This window comes from Polypterus senegalus, chromosome 11, assembly GCF_016835505.1.
Source record: "Polypterus senegalus isolate Bchr_013 chromosome 11, ASM1683550v1, whole genome shotgun sequence".
Lineage (NCBI taxonomy): Eukaryota > Metazoa > Chordata > Cladistia > Polypteriformes > Polypteridae > Polypterus > Polypterus senegalus.
Genome location: NC_053164.1, coordinates 68,601,143 through 68,625,434, shown reverse-complemented (window position 1 = coordinate 68,625,434; position 24,292 = coordinate 68,601,143). Strand labels below are relative to the sequence as shown.

The 24,292-nt window shown below is 38.4% G+C and overlaps 1 protein-coding gene across 3 annotated transcripts; it reads right to left on the bottom strand.

Moving 5' to 3' along the window:
• Positions 1 to 487: 487 nt before the first annotated feature.
• LOC120539135 (zinc finger and BTB domain-containing protein 22-like) lies at positions 488 to 24,292 on the bottom strand. Of its 3 annotated transcripts, XM_039768937.1 has the most exons (5): positions 24,148 to 24,292; positions 18,214 to 18,379; positions 6,556 to 6,849; positions 3,465 to 4,451; positions 488 to 3,352 (listed from the first exon to the last, which is right to left on the bottom strand). In XM_039768937.1, exons 2-5 carry the CDS (start codon positions 18,214 to 18,216, stop codon positions 2,606 to 2,608), a joined length of 2,031 nt encoding a protein of 676 aa, XP_039624871.1. In that variant the 5' UTR covers positions 18,217 to 18,379; positions 24,148 to 24,292; the 3' UTR covers positions 488 to 2,605. The 3 variants fall into 3 exon arrangements, with proteins under 3 accessions (XP_039624871.1, XP_039624872.1, XP_039624873.1); XM_039768938.1 differs by lacking the exon at positions 18,214 to 18,379 and having other exon boundaries at positions 24,148 to 24,291; XM_039768939.1 differs by lacking the exons at positions 18,214 to 18,379; positions 24,148 to 24,292 and adding an exon at positions 23,859 to 23,986.

The window sequence follows — 24,292 nt, the reverse complement described above, 5'->3', positions numbered from 1 at the left end:
AGTAACCACAACAGCTAACCAGTAGGAGTGGGTGATATAGGCTAAAGATGTAATGTTAATGCTAGGCTTGCTATAAAATCAAGAAATTTGATTTTATATGAATAAATGCAACAAATAACAAGATCGGGGTATTTATTTTTGGCTTCCTCCATATTATAATTTTAACATGGAATGTTTAAAATGCAATTAAAAGAAATAATACATATCTCTTTCTGAAATCAAAAATGAATTCAAGTCATGAAAATGGGTTACAAACATTGTTGTTAGTGTTGTCACAAAGGGCAGAAATCAGGTCCAGTTAGGCATTTATTATTTTCCTTTGTTTTTATTTTCTTCAGTGACAGCCCTGTTATGTTCTATCTTTAATATGAATCTCATTATAGTATTGTTTGGTGGCACTGTGCATAGAGTTCCAGACCCAGAGTCTCATACTCACTTGTAGTCTGTGTGGAATTTGTATGTTGTCCCTGTATCTGCATGTTTTTTTTTATTTTTATTTTTTTTTTGTCTGGGTACTCCAGATTACCTTCAAAACCACCAAAGACATGCTGGTTAGATTGACTGATGATTCCAAATTGGCCCCAATTGGCAATTCTTGTCTAATCTTGGTTATTGATTTTTTGCAACCAAAACGGAATTACCTGTGTAAATGAAAAATTCACATGTTAGGATATAAGCAACATTTTTGCAGTTGCTGCCAATTATGAGCTTATGCTGTCACTCTCCTACAAATAAATGTAGCTTGAGCGCTGATAATTTTCTTCAGATGTGTTTGGATTATTTGATTATCTCAGGAATAATAAACACCTTTTTGCCACATTATTTAACTATAAGAATCACCAGTAGACTGCCTCTTGACAGGTGTATTTTCCCTCTTTATTCCAAAAGGTTATTTTAGAGATATTCATGTATTTCTTAACTAATAACTACATTAAGTGATATTGTGTGGTTAGATATTCCACATTACAAATAAGAAATGATTTTCTTGGTATTCTGTTTACTCTGTGTGCACAATAATGGGATCAGAGTACCCCATCCCTCCATGAATTTCATTTCTCAAACACAACCATTATCAATTGCTGGTAAAATTTTCAAAATTTTGCCCTTTTAATTTTGAAAGACCTGGGTCACGTTTATGTTACGCATCCTTCAAAACCGCCCCATGCTCATTTCTGATAATTCCTTACAAGAAAAGATTAACGTTTGGAGCCCTTGAGTTTATCTCATTGTGAAAATTGTTAATTGTTTTTTCAAAGTTCTCTTTGGTTTGGGTACTCGGGAAGCACTAAGTAATTGACAAATTAAAGAAGGAAATAACATGTTTGGATATTTAAGAAAACATAAAGTATAGCGCCAATGAAAACAAATGAAATCCATTGATTAGATGGTCAAGTATACAGTAATACTAAGTTTATTAATTTGAACACAGCTCGCATTAAACTATTACAGACAGCCTGGCGCGCTGCATCATGCATTCCTGCTAAGAATTAGACGCTCTATTGCACTTTAGTCCTAAGTATGCAGCTTCCAAAGCAGATATTTACAGTATTTAGTGTCCACCTTTGATGTCATTAGCTGATAAATGTTCAATGCAAATAATGCACCTGCACTTGTAAATGTCTGTTTACTGCAGAAAGACAATTTCTCCAAACCACTTTTGAGGAATAAAGGTTTTGTGTCTTTGCAAAAAGTGCTAAACTTTAAGCAGCTTAATTTTTGATATCTTCAATTACAAGTGATTGTGCATACGACTTAGTTTAAAACAGAGCTTTGAAATGAATAGTGTCCTTGAATTTGATTGCTAATCCTTCAGATCAGAGATGATAGACACAGGGCATCTACATTTCATATCCACTGATATTCTGTAAGTAGATTCACATTAGGCTCTGAAGCCAAAAATGAAGAATGCCTATCATGCAGATGTTTACTGAAATACTCACTAAAGCATTCAAATCCATATTGTGCAAAATAGTTTTGGGTTAATTATCATTAATGTAATGGACTGCCATTCCATAAGGGATGGCTTCATACCTGGTAGTCACTGCTGCCTGATTAGGCTCCAGCTTCGCAGAACTTTGAGTTGGACGAGAGTGTTAAAAATGGATGGATGATTGTATTAGTCATATCACCCAGCCCTACTAAATGTAGGCAACTTTTTTTTTTTTTTTTAGGATTTTGGTGATCTCAGCAGCCAAAACCCAAAATCTAATCAACCCAACAATTAAAATATCACTGAATGATATGTGAGGTCTCTGTATTATTTTTCTACCGGATACTGATCAGACTACTTTTAGGAGTTAGATATTTACAATATATTTACAGGAAATGTACACATTATTTACAAAGGCAAGGATGTGCAAAAGTCAACTGGTCTGTCAATTTTCACATGACCACTCCTGCGTTCCTAAGTTCCACTGTTCTCAATTCAGCACTTTTTCCATTTTTTAATTGTAAACACTTGTCATCTTCTCCTTTTTTTTTTTTTTTTTAAAGTACAACCATGTTCTTTTTATTCTACAACGGTGCTATAAAGAGTACTGGTTTTTAGTTTGGCCTCTTTCTTTCACTTTCCATGTCCTTCAGCATCCTGCCATCCTCGTTGCCATTATGTCACGTTACTGCCACTGCTACTATGGGGGGACACCACCAGCACAGTACCACCAGGCCCAGCTGCCGTCCCCAGGGTCACACCCACACCTAGGCTGTTGCGGCGTTCACAGTGTGCCTTGTGCCTCATGAAACTGTCCCGCCACATGAACTTTTTCCCACAAAGATCACAGTTGTATGGCTTAAGACCAGTGTGCGTCTTCATGTGTTCAGTTAGGTGATGCTTCATCTTGAACTTTTTACTGCAAACAGGACAGTCAAATGGACGCAAATTCAGATGCATGTTTACATGCCTGTCTCGCATGCTTCTGTGAGTGAAAGTCTTGCCGCAGTGGCACATGAAAATCTTGCCACTGTCTGAAGCATGTGGGGAGATTTGAACTGCACCATGCTCAGAGTTTACACTTTGTACTCCACTGCTGCCCCCAGAAGAAGATGACGTGGCTGAGGAAGATGCACCTACAAGTTGCAGTCCTGCTACTGCAGAGCTAACAGCAAGCTGTGCATGATGGTACACAACAATCTGATTACCCTGCATGTCAATTGGCAGCAAGGATCGCTGTGAATTTAGTTGTATACCAGGGCCTGTGCTCCTGCCAGAACCAGTTTCACTATTGGTTTCACCAACTCCTCCTAAATGATGGCTCAAATCCTCCATGCTGTTGCTTCCTGAAGCTGTACCTCCAGTCATACCTGTTCCACTCTCAAATTGAATATAATCCTCTGAAGACTCACAGAAGTTTACCTGGAGAAAACAAGACATGCAGACAGCGATCAAATAATAAATCAAAAACAATCAGACTTAAGTTTATTAAATGTCCTGTATAATTAGATGCTATTCTGGTTACTTCACTTACCTGTTCATCCATCATAGTAGTTCTATGTTGCATTCCTGACGTTGGTTTGGGTGGATCCTGAATATCAATCCCAGATAGGGTCCTCACATTTGAAATACTTAAAGTACGTTCCCTTTCAGCTTCAAAATTGAATGCCGGCCCTGATCCAGCACCATTCCGAATCTCCACAGGGTCTTCATCGTCCTCACAAGTTAAAAGCAGGTCCTCTAAGGGGGGTCGTTCTTTCTTTACCAAGACCCATTGCTTCCGAGGCATGATACTTGGTTGAATGTATGCAGGTCGTTTTAGTCCTGTGCTAGCGTTGAATGAACAGCTGCCACTATCACTAACCGTGTCCTCCATATCATTTTCATCCCCCAGACTCAAGTCTGTTTCCTCCCGTTCTCTTTGTCCCTCCACTTCCATCTTTCGGCGCCGCATTATACGTCCCGATTTCTTTCTAGAGCTGACAGGTTGATAGATTATCTCTTCTTCATCGAGGAAATTTTCTTCTCCAGGACGTGCGTAGCGTCCTGAATCACGATCCAAGGATACAGTTGCAGTTCCTCCACTTGCTGCTGTTCCATCAGACATACAGCCACCAGTGGTGACACCATTCCCTGCATTGGTAGAACCACTTGAGCCTGCCTCCCTGGGGCTAAAGTAATTGGTACTGCTCGGAGACTGATTTTCACTGGCTCTGCTAGAGCAGTGGCCAAGTCGGTTGCTGGTATGGCTATTACCAGAGGAGTCTACGCTGCCTGTGCTACTGCTGTGTGAACTCTGGCTGTTTGCACCACTCCCCACTGTCCGGCTTTCCCGTAGCAATTCTGAGCACTTGTCAACAACATGCCACATCTGCAGCACGCTGCCTACAGTCAAGTAGTTCACAATTTCATCCGTCAGCATAGTCAGCTTTCCAGTGTAAGCAGAACCTAATACACTCTCAAAGGCAAATGGATCCATCACTGATGGCAGGACCACAGAGCTCACATTCTTCAGAAGAACCTAAGAATAATATGAGGCACAAATCAGTTTTTGAGTTAACCTTTTATTCATGCCTAAATATTAAACATGCATGTCCTGGACACATTTCAGTGATGACTTCATCTTGAAGATAGCTTGCAAAAAGTGCTTTACTTTATTAAACATGTGACTATATGACAACTGAAAATCCCAGATGACCCCAAAATAACTTACTATTTGATTTTACAGAGTAGGATTGTTTGCTTTGTAAAGCAATGTGTAAAAGATGAAAGGCATTATATCAAGTAAACTCTGACTAACAAATCATAGAGTAAATTAGTGCTGAACTTAGCTTTAAAGATGCTCTGAGAAATATTAGAATTTTATAAACAGAACTGTTACTTAGCTGAAGACCATAGATGGAATGGATATCATGAATAAACTTCTTCTTCCAGCTGCTCCCATTAGGGGTTGCCACAGCGGATCATCTTCTTGAATATCTTTCTGTCCTCTATGTCTTGTTCTGTTATACCCATCACCTGCATGTCCTCTCTCACCACATCCATAAACCTTCTCTTAGGCCTTCCTCTTTTCCTCTTCCCTGGCAGCTCTACCCTTAACATCCTTATCCCAATATACCCAGCATCTCTCCTCTGTACTTGTCCAAACCAACACAATCTCGCCTCTCTGACTTTGTCTCCCAACCATCCAACTTCAGCTGACCCTCTAATGTACTCGTTTCTAATCCTGTCCATCCTTGTCACACCCAGTGTAAATCTTAACATCTTTAACTCTGCTACCTCCAGCTCTGTCTCCTGCTTTCTGGTCAGTGCCACCGTCTCCAACCCATATTCAATAATCAGATTGGAACTCTGGTTTTGTTTGGTGTTGTTGCTGCACCTGCTTTGTTTCAAAAGATCTATAAGACAGAAGTGTCAGTTTATACTAGTTTTGTTAGTTAATTTCTGTTTTGAATAATGAAAATATTAACAAATGAAAATGCAGGTAAGTGCAGCATTTGTAATAAAAAAAAAATAGGACCGGACTTCATTTTGCATGCCAGTTGTGTCATGTTTATGAAAATTCTTAAATCATATATTTTTTTATCATTAATATGATTCTAGGCAAATGCATGGAGAAAGCTCACTAAGCTTTTCTATCAATTACAATAGTTTTACACATTTTCACAGTTGCATTTAAACACCTCCATAATTCTGACCTCCGTCAACCCCTCAGTCTTTTATCTTCAGGTTTTCCAAGATATTCCATCATTTTTACTTTGTCAGGACGTAACCATAATATTTTGACTTTGTAAAGAATGTTCTGATGATACAACCTGGTAATGGGGCTACCGTAAAATACACAATAGCTCATTTCTGTTGAGCATTATAGTGATACAGTGTGTTTAAATGCACAGAAATGTATGCCCAGTGCTCATATATTTTTTGATTATTCTGGTTTCCTTCTATACCACAAAGAGGTACATATTAAGTAAATTCTTATTCTGGCAAAATGAATGGGAATGGGAATGTGGATGTGAGTGTGCCCTGAATGGGAAAAATATGATTTTGTACTTCTATGGACTGACTTACCAGTGACATTTGGTTCTTGCTCAGTTCTACCTGAATGTACACTGGGCTCCTAAAGGTCTATAAAATTAATCTGTGACTAATTGGATAGATAGGTGATTGATTTATTGGCTATATATTATTCCACACTTTTCTTCAAATGATTTAAAGCAATCACAATCATTGTGCATTACTATCATAAGAAATATCAGTATTACTGTCTGCCCAAAAAGATATAAGAAATAAGAAGTTATTTTCAGTTTGTTGTTAACTACCCCCAAGTTAAAAAAAAAAAAAAAGATTCCTTCTAAAAAGGTTCAATCCATTGGATTCTTATGTAGCTGATCATTGAAAGTACTGGGGACAGAATGCTCTGTGGAGCACAGCACTTAAAATGTACAGTATCATTTTGACTACCAGCTTTGAAATTAATGTAAGTAGACTGCTTTGCTTTTGCTCCGTTTGTTTTTCCAAAAACAATCTTACAGTTTATATACATTCTGTATCATGTACACTGGTAGTGATAGTGGGTACAGTGACATTTCTAAGATGAAGCAGATTTTGTGCAATACACTTACCTGGTCATGGAAGTATGGTGAGGATGCTGCCAGGACACATTTATGAGCTCTGAACACTTGGCCCTGCACATGGATAGAAAGGTCACAGAGTTTACCCTCTAGTCTCTGCTGATTTAGACAATCCAGCAAAGCCACTGGCACCTCAGGGAATTCCACATGTATCAATGCACCACTGCTGCTGCTGCTTGCCTGCCCTCGGTCCTTGGCACATTTATTATGTTGAGTAGTTTGGCAATGACTGGTGCTACTACAGCTGGAGGATGATTGCTCCATCATCAGCATGGTGGGAAGGACCTACATACAAAAAACATTTAAGTTAGGATAGCTCAGATAAAGAAAATGTTACTGCAAAAAACACTCACTATAATTGTGAGTATAGTATAAATAAAGCAAATGGCATCAATTGGCACTTCATAAAGAAAACCAGCAGTACACACATAGCAAAAAGTACTTGCCATACCTGTTGCTACTCTTGTTTGCCTATTCCTACACCTACAGAGATAAACATTTTGGAGTTGCAATACACTTGCTTAGAGATTTAACAGAACTTGGGGATATGCAGCCCGCACTGTGTTCTGTATCATGCTGGTGTGTCAACTGCAAACAGCCCACTCTTATTCTATAGTGGGTTACTACATTAATTGTATATAGCCCACACTTCATTCTATATCATGCTACTGTAACAATTCTAATAGAATGTTTTCCTCACCCACAGACCAAAGTAATGGTCCTAATCCCCAGAATAGAGCAAAACATGCAAACAGAAAAGCAGGCTTGATAAGATTTAATCTTTATTATTTAAATAGTTAGTACCACAAATGAAAGCAAGCAGAGTGTGGCAATCCACACAATACAACCTGAATCATCCTCCAGTTCTCGGTTTGTCTTCTCTTGTCTAATTAGCTCATTTTTCTGATCTTATGTAGTTATCCTTGGACATATTCTTGCCCCCTTAAGACTGTCTTTTGCCTTTTATCTGTGGCTTATAATTGTAATTCCTGTCCCCCTTTCCAGAGGCTCATCAAATCTAAATTCCTGTCTCCAAAGGGAATGATAAAGAATAACATGTTTCTGACATCAGAACTGGAATAATGAAGTGTGTTTGTGTAGCTTTAAATGTGTGTGGTGTCATGTTGTAGCAAAGCAGTTTTCTAAATCATAAACCAGGGGTGCCCAACTCTAACCCTTGAGAGCCAGAGTGGCTGCAGGTTTTCATTCTAACCGTTTTCTTAATTAGTGATCTGTTTTTGCAGCTAATTAATTTCTTTTGAATTAATTTTAATTAAACTTGTTTTTTAAGAAATGTTTCCCTGGATTTCTTCATTGTTCTTCTGAATTGCTTCATTTCTTTCCTTAAATGGCACCCAAACAGAAATAAAATTTGAAGTGAGTGAGCCAACAGAAGACCATCTAAGTCAAGCCTCAAACTCCAACCAGTTGCTAAATGAGGCGCTAAGTCTTGTCATTAATTAAACCCGTTCTTTAATTCCATGGCTTGTTACTGCTCTTACTGTGCAATAGCAGAAATTTTGGAAATTGTGGATTTTTTCTTTTCTAAGAGTAGATCAGCATTCCTGAGATCTTCACCTTTTGTTTATTTTCAGATATTGTATGATGCTCACAGTTTGCTGGTCCTGTTTTGGCTAATTTTGTATCTCATTATTGTTTGGCTACTAGTTAAGGAAAAAGAAACAATTGAGGGGTCTGAGTCCTCAAGAGCAAGTCAAATAAAATTAATTCAAAAGGAGTTAATTAGCAACAAAAGCAGGTCACTAATTAAGAAAAGGGTTAGAATGAAAACCTGCAGCCACTGTGGCCCCTCAGGACTGGAGTTGGGCACCCCTGCCATAAACGGTGTACTTGCTTTGTCATAGCAATTCTTATCAGTAAAACACTTATAGACAAGTAACACTGCAGCATTCCCAAAACTCTGGACTCACAATGCTTCAGAATCTTTGACACACTTCATATAAGTTCATTATCAAAATATTCAGGCAGTTTTACCTAAATACAAAAGCAAATACAAAGAATTTACATTTGCTTTATGATGTATTCCATTTTAGCATAGAAAAGGAAAAGTTTTTGGAAAAGTCCATAAGTTACTTATGTCACTTCAAGAAAAGCTTTGTTCCTTCTTCCTTCACCTGCTTAGTCAATTTCAATGTAATTGCAACAGATCTGTTAGCGGGAAGGAATCATTTTCAGGATGGGACACCAGACCACTGCAGAGCCCAGTCATACACACTCTGACATAGTGGCACTTTTAGATTTGATTTGATTTAGAGTCACCACGTGTTACGGGATTCAGAAAGAAAAGTGAATTACCCTAAGGGAACAGGAACAGACACAAGGAGATTATGCAGACTCCACACAAACAGCAACTGGGCACAGGATTTGCATCTCAGACTCTCTGTATCTGTGAGTCAGGAGTTCTAAACCACTGAAAGAATGTGCTGCAGAATACATATCTTATAACTTATAACTTTTTGTATAGTGCCTTTCAAAATTGTAGCCTATTCAAAAGTACTTTAAATACAGATATATAGACCTATTTTTCACAATTATTTACACATAGCTTTAATGTTAACTTTCATAATATAAACATTTAACAATACTGAGAAGAAATGTTGTATACCATTAAATACAGACCCTTTTTATAAAAGGAAGATCAAATCGGGACACTTACAGTAAAAGAAATCTTAAAACAGAGAAACATTCTGAACAAATTATTCAGTAATTTACCATTTCAAATTTACCTTTACAGGGGTTATGTCATCTTGTATATTTTTATATATTTACCACTGTTACATATTGTTGTGGTGTGGGATTTTGCATATAACTTGATACATGTTTTGTATGTATTTATAATTTAGGCAAACCAATGTAATTTAGTGGTACTTTGGTGAGAGGTATTCGTGTTTGAACCTTTTTTTTTTACTGTCTCTTTGTAATTTTATGACAGGAGTTGGGGGAATGTGTCTTAAACCAGTTTAATGAGTATTTCTCTGCTAAAGTCTTTCAACCCCCCTGCAAGGAAACCAGGATGTTTAACATGTGGTTTTGGGGCAGGAGATAAGATGTTCTATTTCACCCATTGGTCTGAGGTATGGCTGTCTGGATTTGCCGTAGGGGTTGGACAGAAAACCTATAAATTTGCTTGCTCAACCACATTCTGTCTCTCTAACCAACATATGATGAAGAAGCATCTCTTTTGCTAACTTGTGATGATGAAGACAACACAATGAAGAGCACAGCTTCAGCCATATTGAACAGACATACGGCTGAAAGCTGAGCACCAACGATGCCTTAACTAGAGACATTTTAAGTAACTACAAGTCTGTGTGCCACCTGAATTACACATCACCATTTTATCAGGTTGTATGGTTGCCAATATTCAAGTGTACTTTGCATTTTGTTATTATTTATGAATATTATCAGTAATACATTATTTTATGTGTAACTTAACTCCTGCTTGTCTTTTTACTACATCTAATTGCCTGAGGTTATAGATATAGAAGGGAAGGTGGGGATAAGTTATATACAGTGGTAAGTCTGTGAGATTAGGCATTCTAAGGCTACATATTAATAATACAATAGGGGAAAGTAGAGCAATATATATATTACTCTACCAAGATAAATCAATTGGCGTAGTCGGCAGGATTTTGGGGTAACCAAGTTTTGCACCCTGTTTGCAAATACTGTTTTGATGTATGTGCTTGTTTATGCATGTGAATTTTAGGGCACCTAGTGTACAAATGCGGTGGAAGTAAAACTTTGTTTGGTTGCTGAATTGAATATAACCAACAAAGTGTAGAGACTTCATGTGTGTCACAAGGACACCCGCATGTTTGTTAGTACTGGTGGTAGTGAGTCCCTAATTAAAGTGCTAGGGAGTAGTGAAAGACGCGTGCGTCATTCATACGGCATTTAAGGGGTTAAAGTGCTAGGGAGTGATGGGACATGCATTGTCATTCATACGGTACTTATTCGTTTAGGATCTTTGTGTATGTATGTGTATGTTTGCTTACAGGGGCAAAAGTAGGCCAACCCATAATGAATTTGGCAAATTGTATTAGAGTAAATTGTAGACTTAGAAATGCCTAAGTTCATTTTAAAGTCAGCCATCTTCCAGTGGAGTGGCAGAGGGAAGCAGGCTAAAGCTAGGAAACCTGTAGTCCAGGTAGAGAAAGCAGAAGCTCAGCTGAGTGTGCCACAAAATGGAAGGGCGCTGGAAGGATTAAAAGCAAGAAAACAGAGATCACTTGGGCGTATTACTCGCACTATAACATGGCGTAAGCACAAAGCCGAAATGTGCTTACGCACAGAAAAATCAGATGCAGGAATCTGCGTACTCCAACTTCCACGTTCTTCCACTACATAAATCCCGATCAGCGTGAAAAGTAACGCTCGTGCACGCGCATTATGTAACGCCCCCAATTCCTCCCAGAATTACGCCTCTTTGAATATGCAAATCAATATAAATCACCCTTAAGCTCAGCCTTCTGTGAAAAGACAATGGGAAAAGCACGGGCGAAAGAATTTCAGCGAATACCAAGTGGAGGCAAAGGAAAAACATACTATTTGTTCAAATAAACTGTGGTATAATCAACAAAAGGAAGTTGATCGAGTGACATAGCGTGTTGGAGAAACTTGAAAGCTCACGTTCACAAAATCGCACAGTGCCGGAAATAAAAAAGAAGTCACATATCAAAGTCGCCATGAAAAGGCGAGTTGTAGCCCACTGTCTGAGTGTCATATGAAAGCTTATTAGGGTACAGAGAAAAAAATGGCACACAGTGAGGAAAAAGCACAAAATGTCAACTTCAATCTCAAAATTTCCACTATAATCATGTAGTTTATTTTGTCATTAAAGTAGAACATTATAAACTTCATCTTAAAATCGTTTAATTAACCAGTTTCTCAAATCACATTGTAATTAAATTAGCACGTTAAATGCTTTGTTTTGTATTTGATCTTCTATGTGCTCTATGTGTGTGAATCACTACTTGCTTCTTAAACCGGCTCTCTTTCTCCAACTGGACACAGAATCCATTACATTCGTGATATTACAGCTCTCTGAATAACTAAAATACTGAGATGTATACGTGATGTCATTTTCATGATGATAGGAGTTAAAGCACGTTATTAAACATGAGTTTCACGGCACAGTGATTGTGTGCGACCTTCGATGAAATAATTTATTGCAGCAGTACTCAAGGGCGGCTCTAGGCTTGTGGTGGCACTGGGCAGAGGAAAAATCAGGGGCTCCTTCGCCCGCCAATGTCAGTAAGGTAGCTTATGCACGGTGGATGGCCACGTCCGTTGCAGACACTGCATAGCCGCCTCGTGCTCATGACACAAGCATTTAACTTTTGCCGAAATTTGTCACTGCGTTTTTAGCTGTGTTGTTATTTTTTCTTTCTGTTTTATATTCAATATATATTGGCATAGCCGCCACTGCAGTCCTTGCTTTTTTTTCCCCAAATACCCAATCAGAATTGGGGATTCTTCAAAACGTTTAAGGAACATTGAAATATCTTCGTAGTACATGTTTAATTATTCTACCCTTCACGACACTCCCAGTGAAGAATATAGATTATTTAAATGAAGTTAAAGTTTTATCTGTATAATATAATAAACATATTTTGCTGCATTTCATCTTAAAAATGATATTGTCATCATATGTAAATACGTGCTTTATAAAGTGGCACAGGTTGTGTGTAACTGTAGTGCAAGTTTACAGTGAGGTGATTGTACTTATAAGTACTAACAGTTCTACAAGGAGCAATTGATTGAGTGCGTTTATAGTTCTTGGGATGAAACTGTTTCTGAACCGTGAGGTCCGTACAAGAAAGGCTTTGAAACTTTTTGCCGTGGCTGAGACAGCATGTCCTTGAAGCTGTATACCGATAATTCTCTTTCCGATCAGCTGCTGCTGTGATTCACACCCAGATACAGTGATATAAATACTCCGAGTGTTGTAGTGAGAGTAATATGGAAAAAGATGATCCGCTCTGGCAACTCCTAACGGGAGCAGCTGAAAGAAGATGGTGCAGTGAGAGTAACAACGCTAAAGCAGTTATGGTATTTGGAATACTATGGCTATTCCCTGGACCATTATATTGTTACACGTTAATTAGAATCAGATGCGTTTACACTAATAAACAATATGCGGTTAGTTTCAGTGTATTTATAAAGCCGCGTCAGGAAAATAAGGTGTAACCACACAGGAACAGTAGCACTGCTTTGACGCTGGGTGCCGCCAGTCTGCAAAACCGAGCGGAGAACTTACGTACGACAAGGTATGAGGTACTGTGGAAAAGTGCGTGGCTTTACACCAAGTGTAGGTTTTATACATCACGATTTGAACCTGGAAAAGTTCTTATGCAACATTTCTGTGCGTACGCACCGTTTATACATGAGGCCCCAGGTTTAAAGAAGACAGCTGCTGTTATAAGAGGTTTGCTAGCTTGTATTATTGGTAATAAGGAAGATCATGATAAGGAAGAAAATAGCAAAGTGAATGAAAGTGAAAGTTATGGAATGTTGAGTGAGAGTTTTGAAAGATGTAACAGCTGGTGTGATAATTGTGAAGTGTTAGCATATAGAACACCCACTGCTAAAGTAGAAAGCAGTGAAAGAAGTGGACAAAAGAAATGTAAACCGCCCATAGTGAAAGTTAGGGCAATAGTAACCACATCGGACTGGAACCCTAAAACATGTGTGGGTAACTTACATGAGACAGATATGTGCTCAGATAAAGAGTGGGAATGTGAGTGTGAGGAAAAGGAGAGAGATGAAAGGAAGGGAAAACAGCAAGGGTGTTTTCTTCCTTTATTCTCCACTGCACCACAATCTCCAAGTAATTCTGAGGTCTGTCCAGTATTTAAAGAACATGCTACACTGATAGATATTTCACCACTTTTAGGAAAGGTAACCAGTGCTGCATTGATATTTGATTTAGGACAAAGAGATCAGATAGAAGGAAGAGGAGCTGGTGAGTGTGAATGGCAATTGTTGACTAGAGGGCATGAAATGGATATTGGCTTAAGGATACTGAGTAAAGAAAGTGTGGACTTTAAACAAAGAACAATGGAAATAAAGGAATTCAAGTGCTTGTGTGTGGAAGGTCTGAATGTGCTAGTGCAAGAATGGCTGAGTTGGAAAGAAAGCGCACCAGTTTAGGAGTTGGTTTGAATAAAACAGGACAAGCCAAAGAACAAAGGATGGGTGATGGTGCAGCAGGAAGCTCAGCCAGCAAGCCAGGAATGCACAGGGGTGTGAAGGTCCTAACAGTTGTGCTAGGGCCAGCAGTAATTAAAAAGCACACTTACTAAGGTTCAGGGATTCGAAACCTGACTGATCAGTTGTTTAAAAAGACAGCCTATGAATCTCCATGCAATAAAATGGACAACAACAACAACATTTATTTATATAGCACATTTTCATACAAACAGTAGCTCAAAGTGCTTTACATATTAAAGAATAGAAAAATGAAAGACACAATTAAAAACAAAATAAATCAACATTAATATCGAATAAGAGTAAGGTTCAATGGCCAGGGGACAGAAAAACAAAAAACTCCAGGCGGCTGGAGAAAAAAATAAAATCTGTAGGGAGAAAAGTGAGCTGGTCTTTAGTAAAGAGCACAGGTCAGTTTTAGGAGCGATGCTGGATTTAGCACTTGGATTCTGGAGAGGTTTTAGCCCACACTTTCAGGTAGCAGTTACCATACAATAAAAAAGGACACACAGGCAATGAAAAAAATAGAAGGGTAGCGAGGAAGACAGGAAAGGGAAAATAGTTATTTCTGTTTCAATTTTCTGGCCTTTTGCAATAGTGCTACTTCTATTGTAAGGTTTTATGGACTTTGGTTTGGTGCAGGTAATAAATAGTGAAGGCAATTAGCAGAGTAAAATCCATGCAGGAGATCGGGTTACCATTGGCACATTGGAGTGGCATGGCACTAGCGCTAAACTGTTCCAATGAATGCCTAGAAGCAAATTTTGAGTATTGGCACCAGGTTGACAACCAAGAAAATGAGATGGACAGAAACTGCTTTGTCACCTTCCATTTTGCAGACCTGCCTACATAGTGGAATGAAAAAAAAAAAAAGAGGAAATGACAAAGACAACGACAAAGACATGAAGAGACAGCAAGAAAAAGACACTTACTGGGGTTTAAGTGAGTAACAAGTCCACAAGTCATGCAATAATAAGGCTAGTCACAATAGCTATAGTTTAAAAGGAAAGGTTTGTTCAATACTGCAGCAAATTTATATTCCAAGGGGTGGAAACTGAACAAACCAGTTAGGAATGTCAAAAATAAGGGGATTCATTTTGGGCTCATAAAGTATACATTCTGGGTATTAATTAATTAAGTGGGATAATTAATATAAGAAAAGGTATACTGAGCAAATTGGTGAACTTTTCAGGAAAGCAGGTGCAGCTGGTACATTTGCAAGTCATATGGCTCCGATGTTTAGGTATAGTCTAATTGGGAAAATACGGAAGCCCTGCTGAGATTGTCGGCTGTGGTACAGGCACAGGACCAGTGGGCCAATTCTGAACCGAGGTGTTTAGCACAACGAGTATGCATATGGTGAGCAAACAACTCTAGGGGTGGCCTACAGGGGAATGATGAGAGTTGCATAGCTTTGATGTCTCATGGTGGTGATGCCAGCCTATACTGGTAAAGGCTGATGGCAGTCAAGAGTTGCACCATGGGTAGGAAAGCACAAGAGGCAACTAATCAACCCCAAATGTGTGCAGAGGGGCCACAAATGTTGGTTTGTGAACAGTTTATGCAGTGGCACATGTGCTCTCACTTGGGCAGAAGTGGTTGTACTGGCACCTGTGGTATGTTACCTTTCAAATTTTGATGTTAATTGTACAGCTGCATATGCTTAAACAGATAGTTTGGGACAGGGGTCTAATTAGCAGTTAGACAGAGAACAAGTACAGATTAAGAATTCACACAATAGACTAAATTGTAGTGGGCTAGTTTAGTGGAAGGTGTGGACTTGTCTCATTTTGAACCACCAGATCTGATGACATATGAAGACTGCAGAAAGCTAAAGAAACAGTTGAAGCAAGCTGGAGCAGATACAAGTCATCAGGAGCGCTTCCAAGTTCTTCAGATTGTCTTTGAAATAAAGAAGATATGTAATGGACAAATGGTCACGGACAACTTTTAACACTGGGAGAGCAAATACTGCCAATCAATGCACAAGTTATGCATCAGACTCTTTAATCAATTTAAAGACATTGTTATAAAGACATTGTACAAAACATTCATCGGGTGGAGTGTTGTGATGTGGATTTTGCATATAACTTGATAAATGTTTTGTATGTCTTTATTTATAATTTAGGCAAACCAATGTAATTTAGTGGTACTTTGGTGAGAGGTATTCGTGTTTGACCCCCCCCTTTTTTTTACTGTCTCTTTGTAATTTTATGACAGGATTTGGGGGGATGTGTCTTAAACCAGTTTGATGAGTATTTCTCTGCTAAAGTCTTTCAACCCCCCTGCAAGGAAGCCAGGATGTTTAACATATGGTTTTGGGGCAGGAGATAAGATGTTCTATTTCACCCATTGGTCTGAGGTATGGCTGTCTGGATTTGCCGTAGGGGTTGGACAGAAAACCTATAAATTTGCTTGCTCAACCACATTCTGTCTCTCTAACCAACATATGATGAAGAAGCATCTCTTTTGCTAACTTGTGATGATGAAGACAACACAATGAAGAGCACAGCTTCAGCCATATTGAACAGACATACGGCTGAAAGCTGAGCACCAACGATGCCTTAACTAGAGACATTTTAAGTAACTGCAAGTCTGTGTGCCACCTGAATTACACATCACCATTTTATCAGGTTGTATGGTTGCCAATATTCAAGTGTACTTTGCATTTTGTTATTATTTATGAATATTATCAGTAATACATTATTTTATGTGTAACTTAACTCCTGCTTGTCTTTTTACTACATCTAATTGCCTGAGGTTATAGATATAGAAGGGAAGGTGGGGATAAGTTATATACAGTGGTAAGTCTGTGAGATTAGGCATTCTAAGGCTACATATTAATAATACAATAGGGGAAAGTAGAGCAATATATATATTACTCTACCAAGATAAAACACATATATAATAGCCACTCAAGATGGCAAAACATATTTCCTATATCCAGTGGGTGCACACCTTAATGTAAGTGGCTTGCAGCAGTAAATTGTACCAGGTAAGTTAAAATGAGCTTCTAATTATTAAAAATAACAAAAATGTAAGTAAATAATGCAAAGTCAATTAACTTATCCCTAAATTAATGGAAGAGAAAGAGTCCCATAAATGTGTCCGTCTGCCATTATGCATGCAGTGAATAAACATTTATGTATATGTCACTGAAAACAACAGTTGTGTTACAGCCATATTCTAATGATTCAATAAATCCCTGACACTATCATTTACCGACCAACTGTCACAATATCCTGCTGTTCATTATGGTCAGTACCCTTGTAGCCAACAATTTTAGCTTAAGGCTTAAACATACATATTAACTGTTCATCAGGCTCATCTTATTTTTATGTTTAAGAAATAGGAACTTCAGTTAGTAAGACACCCTCCACAATCAACAACTAGCAATACTACATCATAAGATATGATGTTTATATCACCTAAGCTACAAGCTGGTGTCTACAAAATCTCCTTCAACAATCACTAGCTTATCTGGGTTCCGTTTATACATTCATATTCAAAGTACAGTGAAATTCTACTAATCAACATACAACACGTCAACACTCTCCGGCACCATGATCAATGAGTTTTACTACCTCACCTCAAAATTTTAACAACATGATCTAAAGTGCTATTAAAAAACATGTATACTGTTTGCTCTACTAATACACATTTTTACATTCTATTATTTTTGAATATATATCATGGTTACAAAAATATTTACAGGTACATTAGATCAGGTTACTTTATCAGTCCCAAGGGGAAATTAAAATTTTACAGGAGACTCCGTCCAAAAAAACAAATATAATAAAAAATAACTCGCACTCCACTCCCAATACAGGTAAACACGTCTGGCTTAGATAACACAGAGCAGTTAATAAATGAAAATGTGATATCACTATCCTAATTGATATAATGAAAAAAAAGTTTAAATACTCCAACTTTCGAAACTACTGTAAGTTCCCCAGTGCACTCAAATGTTACGTAATGCGTCCATTTTCTACCTTGTTTTTTTTTTTTTTTTTCTTATTCCAACACATTATCAAGTGGCGCCACAACTTCTCTCAGTTGCATTGAGTGTAAGGCAGGCACCAACGTAATGCATCATAGCAATACTCACAGACGGTAATGCCTTCAACATATTTTCATTAATATGTATGAATCAATCAGTGGAAGATTATTATTTAATTTTCTTACATTAATCAGATCTGATTAAAATGCTTTGTGCCTCTCTTTCACACATCCAATTGACTCTTTTTGAACCCCAGCCTGGTCACTTTCCACGTGGGCTTTTCCTTGTGTACTTGGTCTGCTTCTGCATCCTTACATCATACATGTAGGGTTACCTGGCCCGATGTGACTGACTGACTGAGTAAATGAGCGAGTGTGGGTACAGGTGCAACTGTGTCCAGTGATGGACTGGCTTACCATCCAGGCTTGTTTTCTGTCTCACACTCAGTGGTGCCGGAACAGGCTCAGGCCCCCTGGGATGCTATTTTAACATTAAAACAGAACATTCAGGATTTCGTGGGTTTGCAAGTGGATGGATCTTTCAGTGCAGTCCCATCTAGATTACACATAGTGGTTCTCATTCCTGAAATGATACCAAATGTAAAAGTAAACCTGATCACAAGACAAGATTATATACAAACCAAATATCTTTTTTTATCTTGCAGAGGTTTACTGTATTACAAACACAGACAATGTGAAATGCATGTTTTTAGGGATAATCATAATATGCAACCAGCCATCCATTTTCCTAACCTGCTTATCTAGGGCAGGCTTTTAGGGTGGCTGGAGCCCATCCCAGCAGAATACTATACCCTGAGGACACTGTATACTGTATATTGCAAAAAGTGTTCTTTTAAATTGCTTTTAAACACAATAGACTATCAGAAGTATAGATAAACATACATCAAGTCTAAGACTGAAATCTGTATTATTGAGAAGAAATCTACAGCAAATGTTATTGTACAGGCATAGCACCCACATCAGATGAAACAGAACAACAGATATGCACCATCTTTAAAAGAAGTTCATATTTTAATAAAATAAAATGTTCAGAAAAATGATTTGTAAGCATGGTGAATAACCAGATTAAACTACTATTTACTACTGGTTGGACATTTTTAATTTACTTAAACTGCAACACTCAAGAACAAATAAAAAGTAAATTACCCATTTCCAATGGAATACACCTCATTTTTACTATATTTCTTCCTTAACTGGTTAAGTAGAAATTAAAGAAAAAACAAAACTCTAAGCAACATATGAAGAGCGATATGCACCAAAAAATCCTCATACATACTGTATGTTCACATCAAAATACCACATTTTTTCACATTAATTAGTAGCTTTTAGGGGAGGGAAATTGACAAATGCCTTTTTCTTCTTCTTTTGGCTGCTCCCGTTAGGGGTCGCCACAGCAGATCATCTTCCTCCCTCTCTTTCTGTCCTATACATATTGCTCTGTCACACCCACCACCTGGATGTTCTCTCTCACCACATCCATAAACCTCCTCTTAGGTCTTCCTCTTTTCCTCTTCCCTGACAGCTCTATCCTTAGCATCCTTTTCCCAATAACCTCAACATCTCTCCTCTGCACATGTCCAAACTAGCACAATCTCACCTCTCTGACTTTGTCTCCCAATTGTCCAACTTGAGCTGACCCTTTAATGTCATCATTTCTAATTCTATCCATCCTCGTCACACCCAATGCAAATCTTAGCATCTTTAACTCTGCTACCTCCAGCTCTGTCTCCTGCTTTCTGGTCAGTGCCACCGTCTCCAGTCCATATAACATAGCTGGTCTCACTACCGTCCTGTAGACCTTCCCTTTCACTCTTGCTAATATCCGTCTGTAACAAATCCCTCCTGACACTCTTCCCCTCCCATTCCACTGTGCCTGCATTCTCTTTTTCACCTCAATTCCACAATGCCCATTACTCTGTACTGCTGATCACAAGTATTTAAACTCATCCACTTTTGCCAACTCTACTCCTTGCATCTTTACCATTCCACTGACCTCCCTCTCATTTACCACATGTATTCTGTCTTGTTCCTACTGACCTTCATTCCTCTCCTCTCTAGAGCATATCTCCACCTCTCCTGGGTCTCCTCAACCTGCTCCCTACTATTGCTACAGATCACAATGTCATCAGCAAACATCATAGTCCATGGGAACTCCTGTGTAATCTCGTCTGTCAACCTGTCCATCACCATTGCATATAAGAAAGTTGATCAGAGCTAATCCCAGATGTAATCCCACCTCCACCTTGAATGCATCCGTCAGTCCTACTGCAGACCTCACCACAGTCACACTTCCCTTGTACATATACTTCTCTGCCACTCCCGACTTTCTCATACAATACCACAACTCCTTTCGAGGCATCCTGTCATATACTTTCTCCAGGTCCACAAAGACGCAATGCAACTCCTTCTGGCCTTCTCTAAACTTCTCCATCAACACCCTTGGAGCAAACATTGCATCTGTGGTGCTCTTTCTTGACATGAAACCATACTGCTGCTCACTAATCATCACCTCACTTCTTAACCCCTTAACATGCACACGTACCGGTCCCGGTACATAACGACGATTTTACAACGTCACAATCATCTCACAGCCATGTGTGCATGCCCCTCTGTCATGCACCTTGACATACTACGCATCAAATGAAATTTCAGAGTCTCGTTTTTCCGATGATATAAACCATTTTGACACACAACAACCACAGCACTGACACTAAATCCTTTTTTACAGAGAAGTAAATACTTTTAAGAGCTGACTTTTCCTACCTTTGAAGGCTCTCTGCAAGTCAAACATCAATATTTCCGAGCAATATTGATCTCATTCTGTCCGTAAGGCTCCAGGGAATATAATCCAGTAAAACGATTAGGTCCAAAACACACAATAGATCCTCAAAGGGACAAAAACTCCAGAAAACGTTTTTTAACTCGAGACTAGCTCCGACATTTTTTTTCATTCCTATTGGTCATATCAGACGTAATTTGTTTCTGTCGGCAATAACCATGCTAAAGCATGTTACACAGAAGTGTTAGCTTCTGATTGACACCTAAGTTGGCCAATTACGAGGGGTCTGGGGGGTGACTGGCACCTCGTATAGCCAACGAGTGTCACAGACAGCTGAACGATGACGCACAACTCCAAACCCTGGTAGAATCTACCAGTTTAATTGGACGCTGTGCGTGACACTCCAAACTTACAGCCAATGAGCAACTGAGCACGCCGATATGTAACTTGTATACCAACTTGTAAACAAAACCGACCGGAGCTGCGCGAAGCTGGCATTTGTGCCAGTCTGCAGACTTGGTACGTGGTTGTTTATTGTGATTTCACCTAGTTTTTTCGCATTTTAAATATGGATAAAAGTACAGATAAACGTAAATACACTCTCGATTAAATAATAGATGCATGTACGCGGCGTGACAGTTATCGATCATACCAGGAGACGTCTAATGGCAGAGAGCGACATGTGACACGCCCTTGTGCTTTCTGCCTGCTAACGATTGCTACAATCAGTGGCACGTGGAAAAACGCTGAGCTGTATTGTAACAGTTTGTAAAAAAATTTATATAGTTTGTGTGCATTTTATTAAAAAAAAGTAAAAAATAAAATATATATATATATTTTTAGCCCATAAGACTTGTTTTGACTATTTTTATATTGAAATGTGTATTTTTTATTGTTTTTATTATGGAATATGAATTTCCATAACTAATAGAGTGACACTGTATGTAGATATAGATTCCTTTAGGTGTAAGCTTTCAGTAGAGCCCTCATTGATATATGTGGGTTGAAGCATTCAAAAGTTATTGCACTTTTTCCATATGTTCCAAAATGTGGATAATGGTCCCTCTAAAAAGCTCCTGGGCATGCCCACATAAAAACTGGTGTAAAAATATCATTTTTACAGGTATTCTTTTCAAATTTGAAATGTGAGTAGTCAACAAGTTATTCTGTTGGTACATAGTGTGTTTCTGTCCCCACCTACCTACTGCAGCTATAAAGACCTTTATTTTCACAAAAAAACTTAGGCGAGAACAAAAAAATTAATTTTTTCTGGGAGTTCTAATGTGCATACCTTTTGATCAGTCACACCTACAGTGATTCTGACTACTAAGGGTGAAACTAGAGAATGTTACCTTTACAAAGAGACCAAACATGTGTTTATACTCCAGATAGTTCAATAACAGCAATGATTCTAATTTGGAGAGGTCAAATTACAAGCGATTTAGCAAAAATGACCCCGCTTGATAGCTTTCACTACTCTTTCCCATAACTTCATGCTGTGGCTCATCAATTTTATCCCCCTGTAGTTACTACAGTCCTGCACATCCCCCTCATTCTTAAATATTGGCACCAGTACACTTTTTCTCCATTCCTCGGGCATCCTGTCATTTTCCAAGATTCCATTAAACAATCTGGTTAAAAACTCCACTGCCATCTCTCCTAAACACCTCCATGTTTCCACAGGTATGTCATCTGGACCAACAGCTTTTTGTAGCTTTTAGGGGAGGGATTTTAATAAATGCCAAAAGGCAAAAAAAAAAGAATATAAAAATACTAAAGTGCACAAAAACAAATTTATTCTGCAATATTAGAACTACTGAAATTTCAGCATGAATCAAGAAACACCTGTTATTACAGTAAGTACAGAAATGCTATCAAAAACAGAGAGCATAAATAAAGAAAGCACATGCAAGTGAACTTTTATCAGGTCATGTCTGACCTCAGCTTTGACAAAAGTTTATGTTTTTGTAATACACAATACAGCAAATAATTTTAATTTAAATAGATAGAACTTTATTTGTCCCCAGGGGAAATTGAGCTTTTTACAGAATTTCAAGAAACATCATAACAAACAACAATCCCCTTCAATCATATATAGAAAAAAAAAAAGAAAAAAAAAACTATGACAGATAGCAGTCACAGTGAGGCTTTATAAAGGTGTATTACCATAGATATAAAAGAACCCCAATCCGTACTGTATTTTTTCTATACAACACATAACTCACTCTTATAAATTTAATAGATTGCATTTGTGCATTAGGACAACATTTCACCTTTCACTTGTGGATGTTGAAAATGAGTCAGAAGTGATGTAGTTATTTTTTCTATACCAACTAACTCTAAAACCCAAAACCCAAAACATAAATTCTTATGATTCTACTTTTAGATTAGCTATTTTGATTACCTAGGCTGATAAAACTCTCAAATCCATGAGCACATAAAAATCAAGTTCACAAACTGAATGGGATTAACATACCATTTACATAACTTTGCACTTCAACACCCTAACCTGTACATTCAGCTAAAGTACTGGAGTGTGCGAAGTCAGAATAATCAGCGTGAGGTACTGCGGCCCTGGCATAATGGAATTGGAGCAAAAGGAAGTGGCAGTTCCGTGTCATCCTAGCAATTCTGAAACTAAACAGTGCCCCCTGCAGTGCATGGCAATACCTCGTCACGTAGTTTGGGTAATAATATGTCATTACAGTAAACACTAAACCTAATGGCAAACTGTATAAGGTGATTGATGAACACCGATTTCTCTTTTTGATTGCGCAATATTGCAGTTTTAATTTTTGAAGAGTTAAAACTAAAACTTACGGCACATTCCGATTTTAATATCCAAAATTACGGCTTGTTATTAATAAGGCAAAACAACGGCCAAAAGCGGAATGCTCTGTCATTTTGGACCGATGGTAGGTAATTAATAAAACCACACCGATTTCAGTTTTCAAGCAAGAACTTCAGCAAAATCGCAAGCGGGTTTAAACCCTTCTCCCCTTTTTCAAATATTAAATCTATGTACGCTACATTGCCGTAAACGGAACGGCTCGCCCGAATTAATTTAAGATTCACTCGTTCCACTATAGCAGATTCATCAACGTTACGCCTAATGCCCCTCACTACCCAGCGCATCGGCAGAACTCGAGGCCGAGGCTGGACCACAGCACGGGCCTCAAAGACCCACCCCAAGGATTTGCTTTTCAGCCGATAATCGACCTGCGATATCAGCAGTAATGAACCTGATTACTACTACGGGTACCTTGCGGGTCTGCCACCCATCGGAATGTGCGCGAATCCCCAAAAGGGAAAGATGAGCAACATCCTGGCAGGTAGAGCATCAAAAACCACTGTGCAGCCTTCTGAAGCCTGCCGCCTTATAGTGCCCCTGGATTTCGCGGGGTTTAACACACGATCCTCACTTTGCTTATTGGTAATATCATTAACACTGTTTGGCAATTATGCTGGACAGCAGACGTCATTTTATTTACACAAGCAATTTATCAACAGTATCTTTTCAATAAAATAACAGACAATAAATTAAAACTTACTTTTAGGAAACAAATACAGGGGCGCTCTAAATGTCTTGTGCTTAAAGATTATTTTTTATTTTAAACAATTTAAACCCATCTCCACCATTTTCGTCTGCACCAGTCCACCCATTGTCACGGCGTTAAAGGGATATGCCACATCGCT

What these genes read in the sequence shown, in the direction of transcription:
- LOC120539135 (XM_039768937.1), bottom strand. An exon ending in CACCATACTTCCATGACCAG is followed by an intron (nt 4,452 to 6,555) that starts GTAAGTGTATTG and finishes TATTATTCTTAG; the next exon opens with GTTCTTCTGAAGAATGTGAG. An exon ending in CTACTATGATGGATGAACAG is followed by an intron (nt 3,353 to 3,464) that starts GTAAGTGAAGTA and finishes TGTTTTCTCCAG; the next exon opens with GTAAACTTCTGTGAGTCTTC.